We start from the raw sequence: 21,545 nt of genomic DNA, 5'->3' as shown, positions 1-21,545 counted from the left end.
CATTTCAAATGCAATACAACCACCAAAATATCTCAAATATTTACAAAAATCTATCACAATTCTCCATATTCAAAATTTCTCTATAATTTTCCCCGATCTCTAGACAATGGTAGAAGATACGAGATACAAACTCATCAACTTGACAAACTTACTTACATTAGAAAATGACTTTATTTTTTCTTTTCTATTTTCCGTTTTTAAATTTTTTATAAATACATATATATATATATATATATATATATATATATATATTATCTCCTAAGGAGAATTGTTGTACACTTGCATATACCAAAAGTTAAAATGGTGACATGGCAAGGGTAGTATACAAATGGAACAAGAGGTCCGAGTTTATATATTATGTCTTTTATATATTAATATATTAGGTCAGATAGATAAAATGATTTCTCACATGAATTGTAGCGATTAACACTGATATTGAATTAATAATTTAGTTAGACGTAGAAAGTGAGTGAGTTATAAGTTCTTCAATTACATTTGATATGTGTAATTGTAATATATTTGTTACATGTAATTGTGGTTTATTAAAAATAAATAAATAAAAAGGAATTGACCTCAACAATATTCTTATTTCAACACACACACTCAATTTGGGTAGCCTTGCTGAAATCCACCCATTCCACTTTATTGGGCCTATTGGGCCAATTTCTAAAAATAGTCAAAGTTTGGATGGCACTACAGTTCATTACCGCGCTCCAAACACAAACTAGGACCACTCAACTTTTAGGCCTGCAATCTAACGACAGGTTTTTCTCCACATATTTTATTTTGTATTACAAAAGGGACACTTTCTCTCACTTCTATGACTGAATTAATATATTAAATATAATTATAAAAAAAATCAAGGTTTGAATGTCAGATTAATATCAAAATTTTACTATATCTCTCAAAATGGCATTGAAATTGAGTTGGAGACACCTTGTGAGGCAATATTATGATATGATTACAAGATTCACAGCAAGGTGATGGGCCATATGTGAATAATTTTTTTTTACCAAGATAAAGCTAACAAATTCCACTTATTTCATTCTTCGAATTACTATTGAAATTCGGTCATATTAATCACAATCATAATAATAATTGTAAATTAATATTGGAAATAAGGTTGCAAGGCCTTGGTAGATACTTTTTGGGTAAGTAGATTCTCAGGGTGAGTTTGTGGGCGCAACAAATGGGTTCTCGAAAAAAAAAAAAAAAATCAATAAAAAAAATCCCTAGACAATATTACATGTTCATTATTGTTTTGGCATGCGGTGACTAGAATGCACTCAAACAAACATCTTTGGACTTGGTCGTTTCAAAATGAGTCCTAGAAATGGGACAATGAGTTGTCATGGACCTCATTTTATAATGCTAATGCCCCCAAAACTATGAGGTGTCATGGACCTCATTTTATGGATTTTAGTCATTTGATGGCATCATAGTCCTATTTCAAATTATGATCTAATACCATGCGTATATGGTGTATTTATTGGGAAAAAGAAAATTCACATATGGTGTCCTAGTTTGAGGGATTTTAGTCATTTGATGGTTCTGAAAATCGCACTCCAAAAGTAAGTAGTCCAATAACTTCTTAGGTAAGAGGAGGCAATAATAGAGCACTCAAAGGAGGCAATAATAGAGCACCTAAACGAAGCGTCAATAAGAGGGTACTCCCCTTCCTCTAATAATAAGGCAAGCTTAGCTTTGCCCTTTTTCTTGTTGTAATGCATTCCTCAGCTCCGTCCAAACTTAAATAATTAAACTACGAAAAAAAAGAATCACTATTTGTTGATTGATCTAATAAGACATTTGATTTTTCTGCTTGATATTCTTTCTACAATTACACGATTTGAAGTCAATTAAGTATCACTGTGTGTTAAACTGTATCAGTCGGGCGACTGAAAGAATATTCAGTTGATTCCTTTCCAATGAGAATTAGAGACACACGTCTCGTATCCCCACTTGCATATCGCTCACTTCCGTCGTTTCTGATAAATTGGGTGTCGACGAGTTGGATTTTTAGACCTAGCCAGCTGTTACATTTTGGAATTATTCTTGCTTGACAATATTAACGACTTGTAAAATTCGAGGGACAAATTGGAGTTAGATTGGTTGGACTATGTTGACCTATAGCTGGCCGAGGCTTTTGGTCATGCCTGGCTTTCCATAGAATCAGAATCCACTAGATAACTTAGATATTCATAGAATTTTACAGTTGATTTTGAATGGTCCAAAGTGCAATTTTTTTGAGCAACTTTGTCCACTTCAATGCTCATCAAATCCCACTTTCACTAGTTTTATGAACCCATTTCTACTCCACTTCCCAATTTTAAAATTTTGTTCTGAGTCAGTGCGCACCATCGATCACAGATGATTGCCTACTCTCTTTAAAATCAGCAAAAATCAAGAGAATGATTTGAAAACGTGTGGGCATTAGGATTGTGACTCTTGTAAATGTACATCAAACTGATATATAATTTATTTATAAGCATTTCGAGCTCTGTATTGAATCTTTGACAAGTAAATCACAGTGAGCTGATTAATTCTCAAGTCTTACTTTTATTTATTACTATTATTGTTGAATTTTTTGTTGTTTGTTCTTCTAATACATATGCTGAGGGACTGATGCTCCTTTTGAACCAAAGGCACCGAAATTCATGAAATTGATCTATCTATGTTCCCGTTGTGAGATCGTTTGAAAGACAAAGAAGGTAGTGAATCTTTTATAAATCAATTAGTGTCACGATGAATTGACTACATGAAGTGGACGTCATGCTCGCTCATTTCTTATTTTACAATGACACGAATTTCATACATTATATTAAACAAATTATAAAATTTTACTATTTAACAGAAATCTAATATATGAAAGTAGGATCCTTTAATTCATTAAAAAGTTTAACCTCGGAACAATATTTAGGTGAGAGTTAAGCAAAGAAAAGGATATATATATATATATATATATATATATATATATATAGATGGCCTAGCTCTTAGACTTTGGAATTATGTTTGCTTGACAGCAACGACTTGTAGACTTGTTTTTTTTCCAATATCTCCACTCACTTACAAGAAATCAGTATATTCAACAACCTTATCATCTCATGTTTCGTTGACCTTCGCTTCTCGGATACACACACTTCCAAAAGTAAATAATATGACGCGCACAAAAGACAATTCATCTGCGAGAGAAAATTTACCAAAACAGTATATAAACAGTACATTATAAATACTGATTGAGCTAGATATATCTTTATATATCAGGGAAAAAAACTAAGAGTGATACATGAATAGTGATATAATTTCGTAGTGTAAATATAGATTAATAAAGATTAATAATTGAATCTTCTAATATTTGGATTTTTTTTAGACTTAAAAACGCGTATTTGTTTGAAAATATTAAAGACTCTTCTAAATACAAAAAGATGGTGCCATTTCAAAGAGATCTGAATCTCAACGTCCATGAAAATTAAACTTTTCTTATCATGAATTTAATGGACATAAACTCAATTTTTGTAAGACATTTTGTTAAATGTATTGGATTCAAAACATTAGTAAAGTTAAAAATTTATTCACTAGATGAATAGTTAAGTAAATTATTAATTGAAACATTAATCCAACACATTGAGTGCATCCTAAAACAAAAAAATAAAAAAAAATCCATTGACAGCACGCATCAAACAAATTTCATTAATAAAGAGCTTGTCAAACCTAATTAATTTGTAACATACATGACATAAATTACCCATCTAATAGTTGCTGGTACAGACCATGTAGATGATCCTACTTTGAGTTAATTTTGGTCTTTTAACTAGAACAATATTCCATTTTTAGTTCTCATTTTTATATTAAGTAATTCTTTATTTTTACCCTTTTTCATACAAAATAAAATGTTAGTAATTTTTTTTTATCACACTTTAGTATCTTTTCGAATTAAACAAGTTGAAAAGATATTACAATTGTTTCCTCTTTTTTATTTTCTTAATTATTCAAATCACTATTCTTTTCATTAATTTCAATAACAATTTTTTTTCTTTTGCCTCTTGTGCATCGAACCAAACACACCCTTGACACAAAAAAGAGATTGTTATATCACACTTTTTTATTTTTTTTAGTATGTCCGACTAACATGCCTATAATCTACGTGGACACAAAAACAAATAAATGCTCTCCCAACGCCAAGATTGTGTCCTCATAACTCATAGCTGTTAACAACAAACAGAGAGTCGGTGACGGACTTTTGTCCAGCCGCGTACTCACAATTGCGTGTCTCTTTCCCATCTAATAGTCTTTTCCAATGCCAAAGTAAAATAATATAATAATTCAATGAACCAAATCTAATCCATCTCTTCTCTTTCAATTGCTGACCTGGACACCACTTTCCTCTCCGTGGTTGTTGGTAGTCTCTGTCTCTATAAATGTATACGTTATGCCTGTGTATTTTCTCACTGGACTCACCATTAATTCTCTCTTTTTAAACACAGAATAAGCAAAATGTCTCTCTTTCTTTGCTTCTTCTTCTTTTTGATCATATCATCTGCGAGTGCTTGTGATAGATGTGTACATGAAACCAAGGTTGCTTACTTCTCCAAAGATTCTGCAGTCTCATGTAAGACTCATTCTTAATTTTCTCTTTTTTTCCTCTTATGTTTGGTATTTTGATATTGCTTGGTTGATGATGCCCAAATGTGTTATGATGGAGGGAAAAACAAAAAAAAATGGCATAGACCCAGTTGTTATTTTGTTGAAATATATATATATATATATAGTGGGTGATTTTGATTTTGTGAATTTGGTGCAGCTGGGGCTTGTGGTTATGGTTCATTGGCCTTAGGCATTAGTGGTGGGCACCTTGCAGCTGCTGTTCCCAGCCTTTACAAAGATGGAGCTGGTTGCGGTGCATGTTTTCAGGTATATATGTTTACACTTTACACACACACACACACACACACACACACACACACATATATATATATATATATGATGTATACACAAGTTGTGATGCATACTCTTTCACAAACCCGAATCTATTCGCAGCACACTATATGGTAATTGCAATAGTTACATCACGAAACAACGAATTGTTGTTTAGATGTTACTATGCACAAAGGACAAATCAATTTTCTTTTCTTTTGTTACAATTGTGTTTATGCCTTAAAGTTATGAAATATTTTGTTTTTATTTGGGGTTTGTTTTCAGATAAGATGCAAAAACACAACCCTTTGTGCCAAAAAAGGGGTTGGAGTAATGGTAACTGATCTCAACAACAACAACCAGACTGATTTTGTTCTGAGCAGCAGGGCTTTCAAGGCCATGGCCAATAATGGTATGAGCCAAGACATTTTGAAACTTGGGATTGTCCACGTGGAATATAAAAGGTAAGCCCATGGATATGTCACATTTCACTATATATATATATATATATATTTTTTTTTTTTTCATTTTTATGATAATGGATTTGTTAAACTGAAAAAAAAAACACCATTTCTTTGTTGTGGGCCGGCAATGATCTGTCTGTGACTCTGTGATGGTTGCTACACAAAAACAAACACATTAAATGATAGAACGATCCAATATTAATTGTCATATGCATTTGATGAAATAAATGCATGTTTTTTGAGTAGTAAAGAAATCCAATAAATATAAAAAAAAAGATATATTTATGATCTTGTCCGCAAATTGTCCCCATTTGAATAGCATTTTTCTGACATTCAAACGGTCACTTGGACACTTCCCAACATAATAATTCTAATTTTGCATAACGAATTTCAATTGTATGGAACAGAGTACCATGTACCTACAAAAATCAAAATTTAGCTGTTCGAGTGGAAGAATCAAGCCAAAAACCACATTATCTCGCAATTAAGTTCCTGTTCCAAGGTGGCCAAACAGAAATTGTAGCAGTTGATGTTGCCCAGGTAAAACTGAAAGCTCCTTTTCATTTCTGACTTGTTAAAGTAAAATGTGGAATAGTTGACATTAATTATAATGTCTTTTCTCTACTGTTGCTAAAATTATAGGTTGGTTCACCAAATTGGGGATTCATGAGCCGGAATTATGGGGCTGTGTGGGACACAAGTAGGGTTCCGACTGGGCCGTTGCAGTTTAGATTGGTTGTGACATCTGGATACGACGGCAAGCGGGTGTGGGCACAAAATGTGCTTCCTGCTGATTGGAAGACAGGGACGGTCTATGATTCTGGAGTTCAGATCAATGATATTGCACAGGAAGGCTGTTCTCCGTGTGATGATGGGAATTGGAAATGATAGATTTTCCCAACTAATTATGTGAATATAGTTTTAATTTTTTATTTGGTTTCTTATATATACACTGTATCAAGTGACAGGAGATTAGGGAAATGAGAATATATCCAATTGGGTAGTAGTAAGTTTAAACTTGAACTCTGTTATGGGACGAAACTTTTAATAACACCGTAGCGTGAAATGTTGTTAATTTCTTGATATATTTTATTTTTCCATTGTTAATTTCTTGAGCTGTTCATATTATACTCAAAATTCAATCAGAAAGATAAAATAAATTATTGTTTGGCACCAATACTTGGCATATCTTTAACCGTCTTCCTAGCTTCAACTTTGCCCAAAAACATGGTGACAAAACATTTTGAGTTATTTATGATCACCATTAGGTGAACTTTTCTGACATGTAATGCGCTCAGAAATACAAAACCATTAAGGCTACCATTGGTTTTATAGAGCTCTGCTGCCATCGGTGTGTGGTTTTGAGATTTTGAGTTATGGAGTACTATTAAGTCTAACAATTTGTATGTAATACACAAAATAACATTCACGAGTATGTTAACTTAAAATAATATTAAGGGTAGATTTTTTAAGGAAGGGATATTCAGACTCTATTTTGTAACATTTCCACTACAATCTTAAATGAAATAATAATTCTAACTTTAACTTTACAAGTAAATAATTATTATTTTATAAATGACATAACTACTCTTTCATAAATTCTCTCCTTATCTCTAATGTTTAATATTTTAAGTATTTTTGACAATACAAATAAAATAAAATAAAAATTGGATAATTTTTTTTTTTTAAGGGACCAAAAATAAATATATATTTTTTTATGTTGAATAAATTGCCTCTTTTGACCGGATCAAAAAAATAAAATAAAAAATTATTTCTTTTGACGTGAAAAAAAAAAATCAAAAAAATTATAAAGGGTAGTTATTACATTATAAATTAAGGAATTGTGTATTAATGAAATGAAGGACCTTCTTGTCATTTCTTTAAAAAAATGATAAATATGTGCGAATATCGTCTCCCATATCTCCCATTTTTTATTACAATTAATAATGATAGATGGGAAATTCACAATAATATTAATGATAGACGAAAAGTTTTAAAAATGTTTGGGTCAGATTGTTCAAATCTGGTCCATTATTAAGCTGTATTAACTGATTAAAATCGTATTTGGGTTAATGTGAGCTGGGCTTAAAGCTTAAAATGCTACTGTATGTAAGTGTAAGCACAAAATATAACACAATATTTTGATTTTTTTTTTTTAAATCGATAATATTTTAACAACATTGTTATCTAAAAAATAAAAATAAAAAGTCTTATTCCAATAACAATACATATTTTCTATTGATACAACTGCTTTGAGAATACAACATTTGTGGAATAAATTTTATTTCAAAATTAGAATAAAAGGGTAACTACTTGAAATTGACGAAAGAGGTAAATAGGTTCCTAACAATAGATATGTAAAACAGGTTCGATTACTGTACCTATTCATAATCCTAAATGGAATGAAATAATGTAGGAATCTATATACAAACATACTATCTATTTTGATACGATCCAATGACACTTTCTCATAATGAGAATGTATATACCCCCATTTCGATCTTGCTAATTTGATTAACATATATTCTAAACTTATAATTCAACAATTTCAACTATGTTATTTTAAAAATCTAACACTATCGCACGGACAACAATGAATGTTGTTGGTGGTGGGTTAGATGAGGCATATTTATTATTTATAGAGTATCTACTTTCTCAACGAGAAATTCGGAAATCAATTATCAAAATATCTTAGATATTTACAATTATTTACCACCATCTTGAATATTCTCAAATTTCTCCACAGTTATCTAAGATTGTGGAATGCTGATATAATTTAATGGTTCAAATACAGATGAATAATTGAATCTTTTGTCATTTGAATTTTGTTGAGACTAAAAAACGTGTATTTATTTGAAGATATTAAAATCTCTTTCAAATACAAAAAATGATCCTATCTCAGAGATATTTGAATGTGCATGAAAATTAAACTTCTCCTAGTATGGATTTAATGGGCTTAAACTCAATTCTTTAAACTTATTGTCTTAAATGTATAGGATTCAAAATGCTGTAAAGTTAAAACTTTTCTTCATTAGATGAATTATTAAGTAAATTATTAATTGAATCATTAATCCAACACATTGAGTGTATCCTTTAAAAAAAATTGTTGACGCATCAAACAAATTTCATTACTAAAGCGCTAACCAAATCTAATTAATTTGTAACATTCATTTCCGGTGCTAGCTCTTTAGTATCAAATTTTTAGTGCTCATTTTTATATTAAGTGGATCGATGTTTAGTACCTTTTCCATACATAATAAAATATTAGTAATTTTTTATTACTCTTTAGTATCATTTCTAAACAAGTTGAAAAAATTACTATTGTTACCTTTTTTTTTTTTTTCCTCATGATTCAAATCACTATTCTTTTCATTATTTTCAATAAGGAATAACATTTTTTCTTTCCCTCTTGTGCATCGACCCAAACGCGCCCTTATTCTTTTCCATTTAAGCCATTTTCAATACCAAATAATTCAGAGGGTACTCTTTTTCTTTCCCTCTTGTGCATCGACCAAACGCGCCCTTATTCTTTTCCATTTAAGCCATTTTCAATACCAAATAATTCAGAGGGTACTCTTTCCACCAAAGTCTCTCTCTCTCAATCTCCTGGGAAACAGCATTCCCTCTGTTTTGTTGATCTTCTAATAAAAAGAATCTGACGTGGCAAAGCCACATCAGGTTGGGTCCTTATTTGGTGGATAATTCAATGAACCAAATGAGAACTTTGAATTGCTAACGGGACACCACTAATCCTCTCCTTATAGTCTCTCTCTCTCTCTCCCACTATATAATCTCTGTGTGTGCGTTATTTTTCATTAGACTCACCATTAATTAATTCACTCTTTCTAAATAATTTTATCAGCAAAATGGCTCTCTTTCTATATTTGTTCTTCTTGATCATCTCATCTGCGAGTGCTTGTGATAGATGTGTACATCAAGCCAAGGTTGCTTACTACGCCTCAGATTCTGTTCTTTCAGGTAAGACTCATACTTAATTTTATCTTTTTTCCTTATGCTTGATATTTTAGTATTGATTGGTTGACAACACCCAAAAAGTATTATGATGACTAAAAAAAAAAACAAATTGGCACTGACCCAACTGATATATATATATATATAGTTGGTAATTTTGATTTCTTGAATTTGGTGCAGCTGGGGCTTGTGGTTATGGTGCGTTGGCTTTAGGCTTCAATGGTGGAAACCTTGCAGCTGCTGTTCCTAGCCTTTACAGAGATGGTGCTGGTTGTGGTGCGTGTTTTCAGGTAATGTTATATACAAGTATTCACAAGTAGTCGTGCATTCTCTCATACAAAAATAAATAAATAAATAAATAATATTTTTTTTACCCAAAAGGAGTTTCTTTTGTGAAATCCTGACTCTTCGGAGTCATGATTCTCCAAAAGAGACACAGCACGGTCGTTCAGTCATCTTGCTTGTCGGCACGGCTGGGCATAGATGAGTAGAGAGAAAGTGTTTGTGGGTCAAGAGGGGAAGATGAACCTAAACGAACCCATACCCAAAACCAGCCATCAATGGTATGAAGATGGGCTCGGCACCTTTGGGTATTACAGAGATCAGTTTTTTTGGGTTTCTTTAGAGAGAGAGAGAGAGCAGGGTGAGAGAGAGAAGAATAGGCAAAAACAATAAAAAAAAAAAAAGAAAAAAAAGTCAGGTCCGAAAAATAAAAAATAATAAAAGTAACAGTCTCCTTAGGGGACTGGCAAGGAGACTAACCTCTTCATGCAATTGTGTTTATGATTCCGTTATGGGATCTTTTGTTATGATTTGAGTGTGTTTGATTTTTTTTTTTTTTTTTTTTCAGATAAGATGCAAAAACACAACCATTTGTAACAAAGAAGGGACTGGAGTAACAGTAATTGATCTCAACCAGAACCACCACAATGATTTTGTTGTTAGCAACAAAGCTTTCATGGCCATGGCTAATAATGGAATGGGCCAAGAAGTTTTGAAACTAGGGGTTGTCGACGTGGAATATAAGAGGTGAGCCCGCATTTTATTTATTAATTAATGTCACATTTCATTATATATTAATTATTAAAAGAAAAAGAAAGCAATTAATCTATGTGTTTACACATTCATAAATGATAGAACGATCCAATATGAATTAAGATTAATTCGTTTATACGATTGTAATTCCTCGTAACAAATTTCAATGGTATGGAACAGAGTACCATGTGTCTACAATAATCAAAATTTAGCTGTTCGAGTGGAAGAATCAAGTCAATACCCACATTATCTAGCAATTAAGTTCCTGTACCAAGGTGGCCAAACCGATATTGTTGCAGTTGACGTTGCCCAGGTAAAAGTAAAACTCAAACTTCCATTTTATTACTGCCTTGTTAGAGTAAAATGTTGAATAGGTCACGTTAATTATAGTGTCTTTTTTTTTCTATTGCTGCTAAAACTATAGGCTGGTTCAACAAATTGGAGTCCCATGGAACGAAATTTTGGGGCTGTGTGGGACGTAAGTAAGGCTCCTCCGGGGCCGTTGCAGTTTCGATTTTTTGTGACGACTGGGAACGACCGGAAGTCGGTGTCGGCACAAAAGGGGCTTCCTGCCGATTGGAAGACGGGGGTGGTCTATGATTTTGGAGTTCAGATCAATGACATTGCACAGGAAGCTTGTTCTCCATGTGATGATGTGAATTGGAAATAAAATATTTTCCTCCATAATTATGCGAACACACCTCCAGTGTTTGTTTTGGTTGCTTATGTTTATACTGAATCAAATGATAGAAAAGATTCAGGAAATGAGAATATATATGTATATATTATGTATCTATCTATGAGTACCTGACATCCTCTCCTTCAATCAGTTGGAGACGCACAAGATGCAGGTTGTCTCTCTCCAACGGCTATAATTGATTTTTTGATTTTCTGTTCTGTTTGAGTATAGGCCCGGGCTTGTTAGTACATGGTTGGGCCTCTATGCATATGTTTGTACTTTTGTTTTGCTGGCCGTTTGGGCCTAGCTACTCTTAGCTGAATCCCAATGTAATTATTACATATTTATTATACAATTGTTTAATTTACCAATATACGGAGTGTATTTATTTATATATATATATAAGGAAGTGCAGTACAGGCCATAATTTATTAGACATAACAATCCTTTACAAGAAGAAAATATGGAGCAAGCTCTTTTATTACTTTTTCACTCGGTACTGAAAGAAGTAACTCGGGTATTTTTATGGACAAGAGAACTACATGGTGTCCACCAAGAGTCCAGACCCAAAAGGCCTTTGGTTGGCACAGTCAAGATTTGACCCATAGGTAACCCCAAGTATGTCACAGTACCTCCTATAGAAACCAATGCGATCCTGGACCCTTGAATCTTGGCCATGGCCGCATTCAAGACCACCATTGATGATGTTTGTGATTGCACCGTACCCCTGGTTCCGGCCAGCTGCTTGATCAGCACCTGACGGCGTCCACCTTTTGGTAATGACGTCGTGGCAAGAAGGCTTGGGTGACTGCGGAGTCATCCAGAACCAGATTGCTGTCTTGAATGAAATCACTGGGTCTGTTGCCACCAGATCAGGGTTGTTTAGGAGGTCCACCCCTATGGCTCTTCCAGCTTGCCCATAGTTGTAATTGCTGAAATATATATATCAAAATAAATCACTTAAAATTGACATAATCAAACCAACAATTAAACAACTCTTTCAATAAATGCTTATGATTTTTGTAAAAGTATTAGATGGTTCACGATGATGTGATTTCAATTAAAATGGTGTAAAATGAGGCATGTGCTTACTAAGAAATTTGAATGGGACCACGACCAAAATATTTCCTTCCAGGAGCACAAGGATATTGAGCATTTGGAACACAGTAAGCTCCTGGGTTGCCTTGTTCCCTCAAATAGCAGTATCCCCAAGCATATGGTCCATCAGGTGCACTTGGCCACCCTCCTATATTCACACAACAATCACTTCACTCCCATCTAATCACAATACAAATGGTAATGAAATGCAGTAAAAGTGAATTAATTGGTCAGCAAACCTGTAGTTTCATGGGAGGTTTGCCCCAAGAAAGCTGCAATCTCCCTCTTACGCAAGGTGTTGTCACCGGTGGTTGCGAAGCCCCCAAACGACTTTGCAGCGGCAATGAAGGCATCGTAGCTGTAGAAACCCTTGCCGGGACACGCCCCGTCGTTTCGGTGCTTAAGAATTTGATCAAACATTGATCTAGTAATGAGATTGGTAATGTCTCCGCCACTAGGTCCAGGGCTAGGGCCACCACCACATTGGCTTTGGCAACCGTCGCCGCAGTATTCTGGTTTGTTGCCGCACCAACCGAATTTGCTACAGCATAGGTTCCCAGGGCACTTAGCACCCCCAGCTTGACTACCACATTGCTCTGCTAAGGCCCCTAGAAATGAAGATAGTAGAAAGAGAAGCGTAAATGCCCAACCCCTCATTTCCAAAGTAGTTGTGGTTTTGATTGATGATGTTAGGGATGTGGTGGGATGGGTTTATATAGGGAGATCTAGGGTTTTGTTTGCTTTTTATTTGTAATTTTTGTTTTGACATAATCAATGCAAGTGACAGATCAATTTTTTTTTTTTTTTTGTTCTTATCCAAATCTGCATTCAATAAAGTTGATGACCTAAAAGAAGACCACGAGGCGGCTTTTAGCTTCATTCAATGCATATCAATGTTTGTTAATGTGAAAAATGATTTGACTTAACTGCGTGTAGAAAACACACCAATTTATATCCATAAGATCAAAGCACACCAATTTATATCCATGAGATCAAAGCAAAGGTCACTGTCTGTGGAGCTGTGGGAATGTTTTTATATCCCAATGTTCAAGCCAATGAAAACTCTTCATTTAGTAATAATTAAAATTTACCGTTAAATTATTATTATTAAATTTTAAGTCTCTGTCAATAAAGATAAAGTTAGATATATATTTTTCCCACAAAAAAGAAACATTTTTATAGAACAGGGGGAGGATATTTATAGTATGATTAGGTATGTGCAGGGTGAGCATATCCTCTGTATATTCCATTAATTGAAAGATAAATGAGACAGCTGGCTAATTTAGACTCACCGTAAACCATTATGAATCCTTTTGATATTCAAGTTTGGTGGTTCAGCACTTGGTTTTCTACCCTGTGCGTATTAAATTGCAGGGTCAGATAAGTCATTTAATCCAACGGCTCATCCCTGGACACCATAGGGTGGAGATTGGAGACGACTGTAACACCATGATGACCTTAGTTTGATTTTCTGTGCTGAGAAATAGTATAAAGTGTTTCCAATCTTATCTTCTACACAATGCAAGGTCATGTAAAATGGTCAATTCCTTGTCGTGTTGTAATTACTTGTTATGTTTGATTCCTATTAATGAAGGATGTACTTGTAAAAAGAAAAGCAATTCAATCATAATCATTATTTCAACGTCCACCTCACCTCATATAGCCATGGTAAACTTTTCTTTCTCCAATATGTTCTTTATAGTTGGGTTTATTTTTATTTTTATTTTATTTTTAAAAAATTGTAATTCAAAACAGTGAGAAATTTACTTTAGAGAGAGATAACCTTTAACAATAATATTATAAAAAAATTAATTCTAAAACATAAATAGTAAAGAAGGAATTTATTTGAATTTTGATTTTAAAATTTTTGTGAATTCATCAATGATTTTAAATTTTTTGTGAATTCATCAAAAGAGAAAAGACATTTTTTTTTTTTTTTTGTGTGAATTTTTAAAATCGTGTTGGGCATAAAGTTAGATATGAGAGATTTTTTTTTGAATTTTGAGAATTTTTCTCAAAACCTTTTGAAAATTTGAATGGAGCACTTTTAAAATTATTAAATTTAAATAATAAAAAATTTCAGTGGTGCCAATTGTGTGTCACTGGGTCTAATTTAGAATGCTTAACTAATTTAGAATGCTTAACGTCAACTAATTAGTTTTCTGTTTTTGAATTTTTTTAGAATTAAATAGTATTACTTGATGAAAGATGAATTATTTTTCCCATTGTGAACTACAGTCTAATCATAAAAAAAATATTGGAGAAAAAAAAATTATATAAAGAAACTGAATTCCTAATTTATTATCTAAATCATCCGGATCTACTTGTGCAATTTTCACATGCATTGTAGGGACCACAAAGTTCGTCCCTACTTTCTCTGTAATTATAGTGTCTTATGAAAAGGAATATATATCTTCCCCGTTAGCGTTATTTATTTATTATTATTTTTAAATGAAACACTTATTTTTTAACAAATATATATATAATCTCACTTAAGGTCTTAAATAATATCGAGGAGATGGTAGTTTGACTCGTTTTCGCGGTTACCCGCCCCACCCTGTTCCATTTTTGGCGATTCTGGGGAACCATTTTGCTTATTTGGGTAGAGATAGTTTGATGCAATAAAAATCAACGTGGGTTTGGTGCGGGGGCGGGGGAAGGTCGCCCCGCACCGCCCCACCCTGTTTAAATAGGCAAATTACTTAAATACTCTTATTTCATTAATATATATATTTCCCACTATATATTAATTACTCCATATAACAATATTAAAGTAACAAATGAATTTTATTAAAAGAAAAGTTGTAATGGTGAAGAATTGAAGATGAGAAAAAAAAAGAAGAAGAAGAGCAAATCCATTTCAACAATAATTAAATTATGGTCTTAAACAGGACGCGGCGGGTACCCGCAGAGATAAAAATATTAAATCGTTAAGGGAATGGGGTGGAAAGTTCCCCCGTTTTTACGGTTTTGGACGAAAACAGGAGCGGGGTTTTTAAACGATTGTGAGGGCGGGGCGGGGTTTTTAAACGTTTTAGCTAATTAAATTATTATTTTTATTAAAAAGATAATAAGGCATAACTTAATGAAAACAAAAAATATATATTTTTTCTTCTTGTTTTAGCTAAGACATGAGATTTAACCCAGTGGTCCTGATCTCCTTGTTAAAAAAAAAGGTTGTTCGTGGCACATGCCCTTTGGTACAACTATTACTCAAATATCATCCACAAAAATACAACGGTAGCCTTCAAATTACACTCAAATTGAAGACTTGAATTCACCTTAATGAAGCTTAAATTTATAGTAAAAATATAAATAAGAGTAATGCTTAAAAACACCTATGAATATACAAATTCAAATAGAGTTCAAAATATTATAAGAAATTTAAAAATAATAATAATGAACTGCTGAATCGGTGCGCCAAAACTATCAGATTTTTTGGAATGCATTTGTGCTTAGGGCTTCTATATTATACATACACACAAGAAGAATAATGAATGAATGGTCAAATTTTATAGTTACGCAATTTAATTTATGTAAGTGTGATGGTAGGTCTCATTATATAATGTTATCATGATGTCATGTGATGTGATCCATCACTTCTCTTACATAAATTGAATTTAATAATTACCGAATTGGGTCCATATATCATACTCATATATGAAAATCTAGTATTTAGTTTTATACGGCCAAGTCAAGATGATACGGATCAACCCATTTTTCTTGCGCCAAAGATCTTACCGTTTTTGAAGGAACTGGAGTTACATCGCTTTTCCATTTCCATTCAAGCGTTCTTATGTGTTTCCACACCCCTTTAAGACCCCGAAAAATGAATAAATTCCTTTTCTTAGGAACACATACAAGATTCGTCACTACAAAAAGGATAATGGTAACCCCAACATTAATTACTTCATTTATGAATTTCATAGTAACAGAAATACATGTCCTACTGAGACAGAATTTTTAACTTGCTATCCTCTTGCCTAGTAGGCAAAAATTTACCTCTGTGGAAAGGATGATTCATTCGAATCGATATGAGAGTCCAACTACATTGCATTGCCAGAATCCATGTTGTATATTCAAAAGAGGCTGACATCCTTGCTTCTCTCATGGTACAATCCTCTTCCTGCCGAGCCCCCTTTCTCCTCGATCCGCATAGACAAAATGTAGGACTGGTGCCAACAGTTCATCATGGAAGAAAGAACTCACTAAGCCGGGATCACTAACTAATACTAATATAATAGAAAAGAACTGTCTTTTCTGTATAATTTCCCCAGTTTCCTTGCTACCGCGGGCTTTACGCAATTGATCGAATTATATAGATATCCCTTCAACACAACATAGGTCATCGAAAGGATCTCGGAGACCCACCAAAGCACGAAAGCCAGGATCTTTCAGAAAATGAATTCCTAGTGCATAACCGCATGGATAAGCTCACCCTAACCCGTCAATTTGGGATCCAATTCGAGATTTTCCTTAGGAGGTGGCGGGAAGGAATTGGAATGCAATAAAGAATATCGATTCATACAGAAGAAAAGGTTCTCTATTGATTCAAACACTATACCAATGGGATAAGGATAGAGGAAGAGGAAAAACCGAAGATTTCGCATAGTACTTTTGATCGAAAATCTAGTATTTAGTTTTATACGGCCCAATTAATTAAAATTGTGCTTTTTAGACCAACTATAATATTGGGAACATGGGCTAAAACGGATTAGTGGATGACCGGATTGAAATTGACCATTCAACATTAGCAATGGAGTGTCTTCAATTTTCTTAATTATTGTTTCTGATTTTAATTTAAACTTAAAAAAAAAAAAAATTCAAAACAAAATTCAGGAATATAAAACTAGTCCACCCCATCAGCACATGTATTATGGTCTCTACAGCAGGGTGCTTTCCTGCGGCCAAATTGATATTGGGCCTTTGGCCAGAAGTTTAAAATATTGGAATTCTTTTGATTTGTGGTATTTAGTTGTTTTTAATAATTAAGTTTCTTATGGGGACTACTAAAATATACATATATATATATATTGAATAATCTTCTATTATAAATTGATGGTAGATGGTGGATAAAAAAGATTGCATATAACTCTAATATTTTTTGGCACAATTTGGTTTTTCAATCATGATTGATCTTACTCTTAATTTCAATCACGCATTTCCACGTTTAGAGCATCTGCAGCTGGTTAGGGGAAGCATTTTTCCTCAAGTTAAATGGTCCAGAAGCGCTTCATCAGCCTAGCGCAAATTGGGTGGGCCCACTTGGTCTTGCGAGCTCGAGCCTAATCGCTGGTTTTTTTTTTTTTTTTTCTTTGACAAAATGACGTTGGTTTTGGGGATTCTTCTTTTCTTTTTTAAATCGGGCAGCAATGGTATGTAACAAGGCCATAAGGCTCTGTTTGGCAGCATGTATTTTTGGGAAAAAAACCCAAAAAAGGGTGATTTTGAGCTCTTTTATTTAAAAAAATAAAATAAAATAAAATATTTTAAATAAAAAATATATTATTTAGGCACTGTTTGTACAAAACAAAATTTATTTGGGCCAAAAATAAATTAAAAAACCTTTTTTCTTTTGTTTTTTTCCATTAAAAATTGAATTTTTATTTAACTTTTTTTTGCTTTAAATTTTAAATTTCTCCACAAATATATAGGATATTGTATTGTTTAAGTTATTTTTAATTGTTTTGTTTAAAATGTTTTTTTGGTCTTCTTCTTCTTTTTTTTTTTTTTTTTTAAATCCATAATGAATAATGTATTGTTTCAAGTTATAATATCAATTCTAGCTTTTTTTTTAATAATTTGCAAAAATATTGTTTGATTGAAAAATATTGCGGTTGACAAAAAATATTTTAAATATATATATATATATATATATATATATATATTGGAGAGCTATATTCGAAAGAGTTTGATGAAGTGCTTGTTTCAAAAGAGTTAAAACTGTAAATAAATTTAGGAAACCATACACATGCTTAAAACACAATAATATAATAATTAACAGTATGTAACAAAGAATATTTGCGGAAGCTATTACGCACTGAAAAGTAGAACCACGTACAAGATCTGCAAAAAGAACGTTTTGCTTAATCTTCCACTCTCTCCACTTTTGCTCAGACGTCTAGTCAAAGGGGCTAGACTAAATTGAATTAAGCGTATATGTGAGAGTGGGGACCAAACAATATATATAATGTGTCTGATAAAATCCCTCCCATCAATGGATCCTTATCAAATAACAACAAACCCAACGTAACGTGAGTTATGTTTATCATATTATAGATAACCATATATAATGCTAATATATATTTATATTCTTATCCATATCTCATAACACATGATGACATGTGACTAAGGTATACCATAATCCAATAATTTATAATCACCTTAATAGGGTATCCGGTAATCATATATATGGTCTCAATCATCAATCCTGGTTTTAATAACGTTAATCAATGGAAGCCCAAAAATTCTTACATTTTCCTACTTGGGCAAACATTGATTACTAAAAAAAAAAATAGAAATAAAAATTTCTTTTAAAAAAAAAAAAAAAAATTCCGGATTGGATAACTTAAGTGGCCACAAAACCAAATATGAAAATACCTTAGTTCAACATCCTGTCAAAAGATACCACTAGTGCGAACCATAGAGATTTATATACATTTAATCATATATGACCATCTATGATCACAACACTAGCACCATCATTCACATGGATCCCCGACAAATATGGTATACATGGAAATAACATCTTTATGTGATTATTTATGCTATATCCATAACGGTCCAACTTTATGGTCTTTTACAAAACCCCTTATGCTTCAAAACAGAAGTTTTTATATCTTTAATATAAGATAACTATGCCTTTCATCTTTATGTCTGTAAGAACCTTATGACATGAGGCATAACAAAAATTTAGCCTTAACCTTATGCTAAATATAATTGTAGTCTGTCAAAATTTATATCTCTTCAAGAGACTCAAAATTCATAACATCATATGTGCACATAAATATTCATGAATATAATAATAGGAATAATAATGCTCCAAAACTTTATGAGCTACAAATATCCAAAATAAATAAATAAATAAGACTACAAATAGTTCTTATAAATGCCATAAAATAAGAGCAAATAAATAAATAAGACTCCCACTATCCAAGTATATCAAAAGAATTTACCAAACCCATATTAATTACATGATTCTTGAATAACCCAATGGGTAAGACTTTGGCTAATGGGTCTGCTATCATTGACCTAATGGGTCTGCTATCATTGACGTAGTTTCCACAAACGCAATATCTGGACGAGTACATACTTGAGCATACATCTACCAACAACAGAAGTATAAGGTTTATTCTTCATCACTTTCTTTTCTATATTATTTCTAGGACATTGTCCTAGGTTAAGTTTGTCACTCTTTCCTATAGGAACCTGCCTAGATAAACAAGTATCCATATTAAACCTCTTAAGTATACGATCAATTTAAGCTCTTTGTGATAGCCCCAATAAGTCACGTGATCTATCCCGATGAATCTCAATGCCAAGAACAAATGATGCCTCACCAAGATCCTTCATCTCAAAATTTTGCGATAAAAGAATCTTGGTTTCCAGAAGTAAAGTTACATCACTGCTAATTAATAAAATGTCATCAACATAGAGAATAAGAAAAATAACGTTGCTCCCACTCACCTTGAGGTATATGCATTCATCAATAATATTTTCAACAAAACCATGAGATGTCATCACATGATCAAATTTTAAATACCATTGCCTCGATGCCTGCTTTAAACCATAAATAGATTTCTTCAATTTACACACCATATGCTTCTTCCCCTCATCTTCAAACCGTTCGGGTTGTATCATGTAAATTTCCTTATCAAGATCCCCATTGAGAAACGCTGTTTTAACACCCATTTGGTGTAATTCTAGGTCATAGTGCGCTACCAGTGCCATTATAATTCTAAAGGAGTCTTTTGAAGACACGGGAGAAAAAGTCTCATTATAATCAATTCCTTCCTTCTGTGTAAAACCTTTTGCTACTAATCTTGCCTTGTAACGCTCTATGTTACCACTGGAATCTTTCTTAGTTTTGTAAACCCACTTGCAACCTATTGGTATGAAATCTTGTGGTGCATTCACTAGTTCCCAAACATTATTGTTACTTATTGACTCTAATTCAGCTTCCATAGCTTCTAACCATTTGTCTGATTGTGGACTTAAGATCGCTTCACTGAAACTAATTGGATCTTCTATATCTCCAATATCAAAATCACATTCGTGCAAATAAACAACAAAATCCTCAGGTAGAGCAGGCCTCCTAGTTCTTTGGGATCTTCTTACTGGAATCTTTATAGTTGGCTGAGGCTGTTCAGGCTGTAGAAGTTCTTGATTAAGTACTGGTTGAATTTCATAAGTCTCCTTATCATATTGCACAACCTTTATGGGAGTAGTAGTAGGAACCACTGTACGCTTTTCTTCAAAAGTAAACCTGTGAGAATCTGTACTTCCACAAACATCAAAATCTTCTATAAATTTAGCACGATTAGTCTCCACAATCTTAGTGCCTGAACCGGGACAGTAGAATCTATAGCCTTTAGACCTATCTGGATACCCAATAAAATAACAACTAATGGTTCTAGGATCTAACTTTTTTTTCTTGCAGAGTATAGATTCTAGCTTCAGCTTTACATCCCCAAACATGAAAGTGCCTTAAACTAGGTTTCCTACCAGTCCATAACTCAAAAGGCGTTTTGGGTACTGCTTTACTAGGAACCCTATTTAAAATATAATCGGTAGTCTTAAGGGCTTCACCCCATAAATAATTAGGCAAGGAAGACTTACAAATCATACTTCTGGCCATATCCTTTAAAGTATGGTTACGCCTTTCTGCAACCCCATTTTGTTCAAGCGTACCAGGAGTAGTATATTGAGCAACAATACCGTACTCTTCAAGGAATTTAACAAAAGGACCTGGATGACGACCAGACTCATCATATCTTCCATAATACTCTCCACCCCGATCTGACCTTACAATTTTAATTTTTCTATCCAATTGATTTTCAACCTCAGCTTTAAATATTTTAAAGACTTCAAGAACACTGGATTTTTCTGATAATAGGAAAATATAACAATAACGTGAAAAGTCGTCAATAAAAGTTACAAAATAACGATGACCACTAATAGTTGGTACAGGAAAAGGACCACATAAATCAGTGTGAATAATCTCTAAAAGTTATTGACTACGATTGGAACCTTTCTTTCTAGAATTAGTCAATTTCCCTTTTATGCAATCAACATAAACACCAAAATCTCCAAAATCCAGTAGAGGCAGGATTTCATCTTTTATTAATCGTACAATTCTTTCCTTAGAAATATGACCTAACCGT

At 32.9% G+C, this 21,545-nt stretch overlaps 3 protein-coding genes across 3 annotated transcripts; 2 read left to right on the top strand and 1 right to left on the bottom strand.

The window, feature by feature from the left end:
* The first annotated feature begins 4,392 nt into the window (after positions 1–4,392).
* LOC132293802 (expansin-like A1) lies at positions 4,393–6,485 on the top strand. Its single transcript, XM_059791429.1, has 5 exons — positions 4,393–4,609; positions 4,802–4,911; positions 5,200–5,378; positions 5,786–5,918; positions 6,021–6,485. Exons 1-5 carry the CDS (start codon positions 4,495–4,497, stop codon positions 6,264–6,266), a joined length of 783 nt encoding a protein of 260 aa, XP_059647412.1. The 5' UTR covers positions 4,393–4,494; the 3' UTR covers positions 6,267–6,485.
* A 2,626-nt stretch (positions 6,486–9,111) lies between these two features.
* On the top strand, positions 9,112–11,435 carry LOC132293800 (expansin-like A2). The gene is made up of 5 exons (XM_059791428.1): positions 9,112–9,356; positions 9,531–9,640; positions 10,201–10,379; positions 10,566–10,698; positions 10,810–11,435. The coding sequence occupies exons 1-5, from the start codon at positions 9,245–9,247 to the stop codon at positions 11,053–11,055; spliced, it is 780 nt and encodes a 259-aa protein (XP_059647411.1). The 5' UTR covers positions 9,112–9,244; the 3' UTR covers positions 11,056–11,435.
* A 76-nt stretch (positions 11,436–11,511) lies between these two features.
* LOC132293799 (basic endochitinase) lies at positions 11,512–12,871 on the bottom strand. Its single transcript, XM_059791427.1, has 3 exons — positions 12,402–12,871; positions 12,157–12,310; positions 11,512–11,996 (listed from the first exon to the last, which is right to left on the bottom strand). The coding sequence occupies exons 1-3, from the start codon at positions 12,817–12,819 to the stop codon at positions 11,603–11,605; spliced, it is 966 nt and encodes a 321-aa protein (XP_059647410.1). The 5' UTR covers positions 12,820–12,871; the 3' UTR covers positions 11,512–11,602.
* Between the last annotated feature and the right edge of the window lie 8,674 nt (positions 12,872–21,545).

The sequence above is a fragment of the Cornus florida genome, unplaced genomic scaffold (assembly GCF_030987335.1).
Source record: "Cornus florida cultivar Cherokee Brave unplaced genomic scaffold, ASM3098733v1 CherokeeBrave_3.0.0_Hap2_Chr02, whole genome shotgun sequence".
Lineage (NCBI taxonomy): Eukaryota > Viridiplantae > Streptophyta > Magnoliopsida > Cornales > Cornaceae > Cornus > Cornus florida.
The sequence above is the reverse complement of the archived record's forward strand: the minus strand, read 5'-3'. Positions and strand labels throughout refer to the sequence as shown.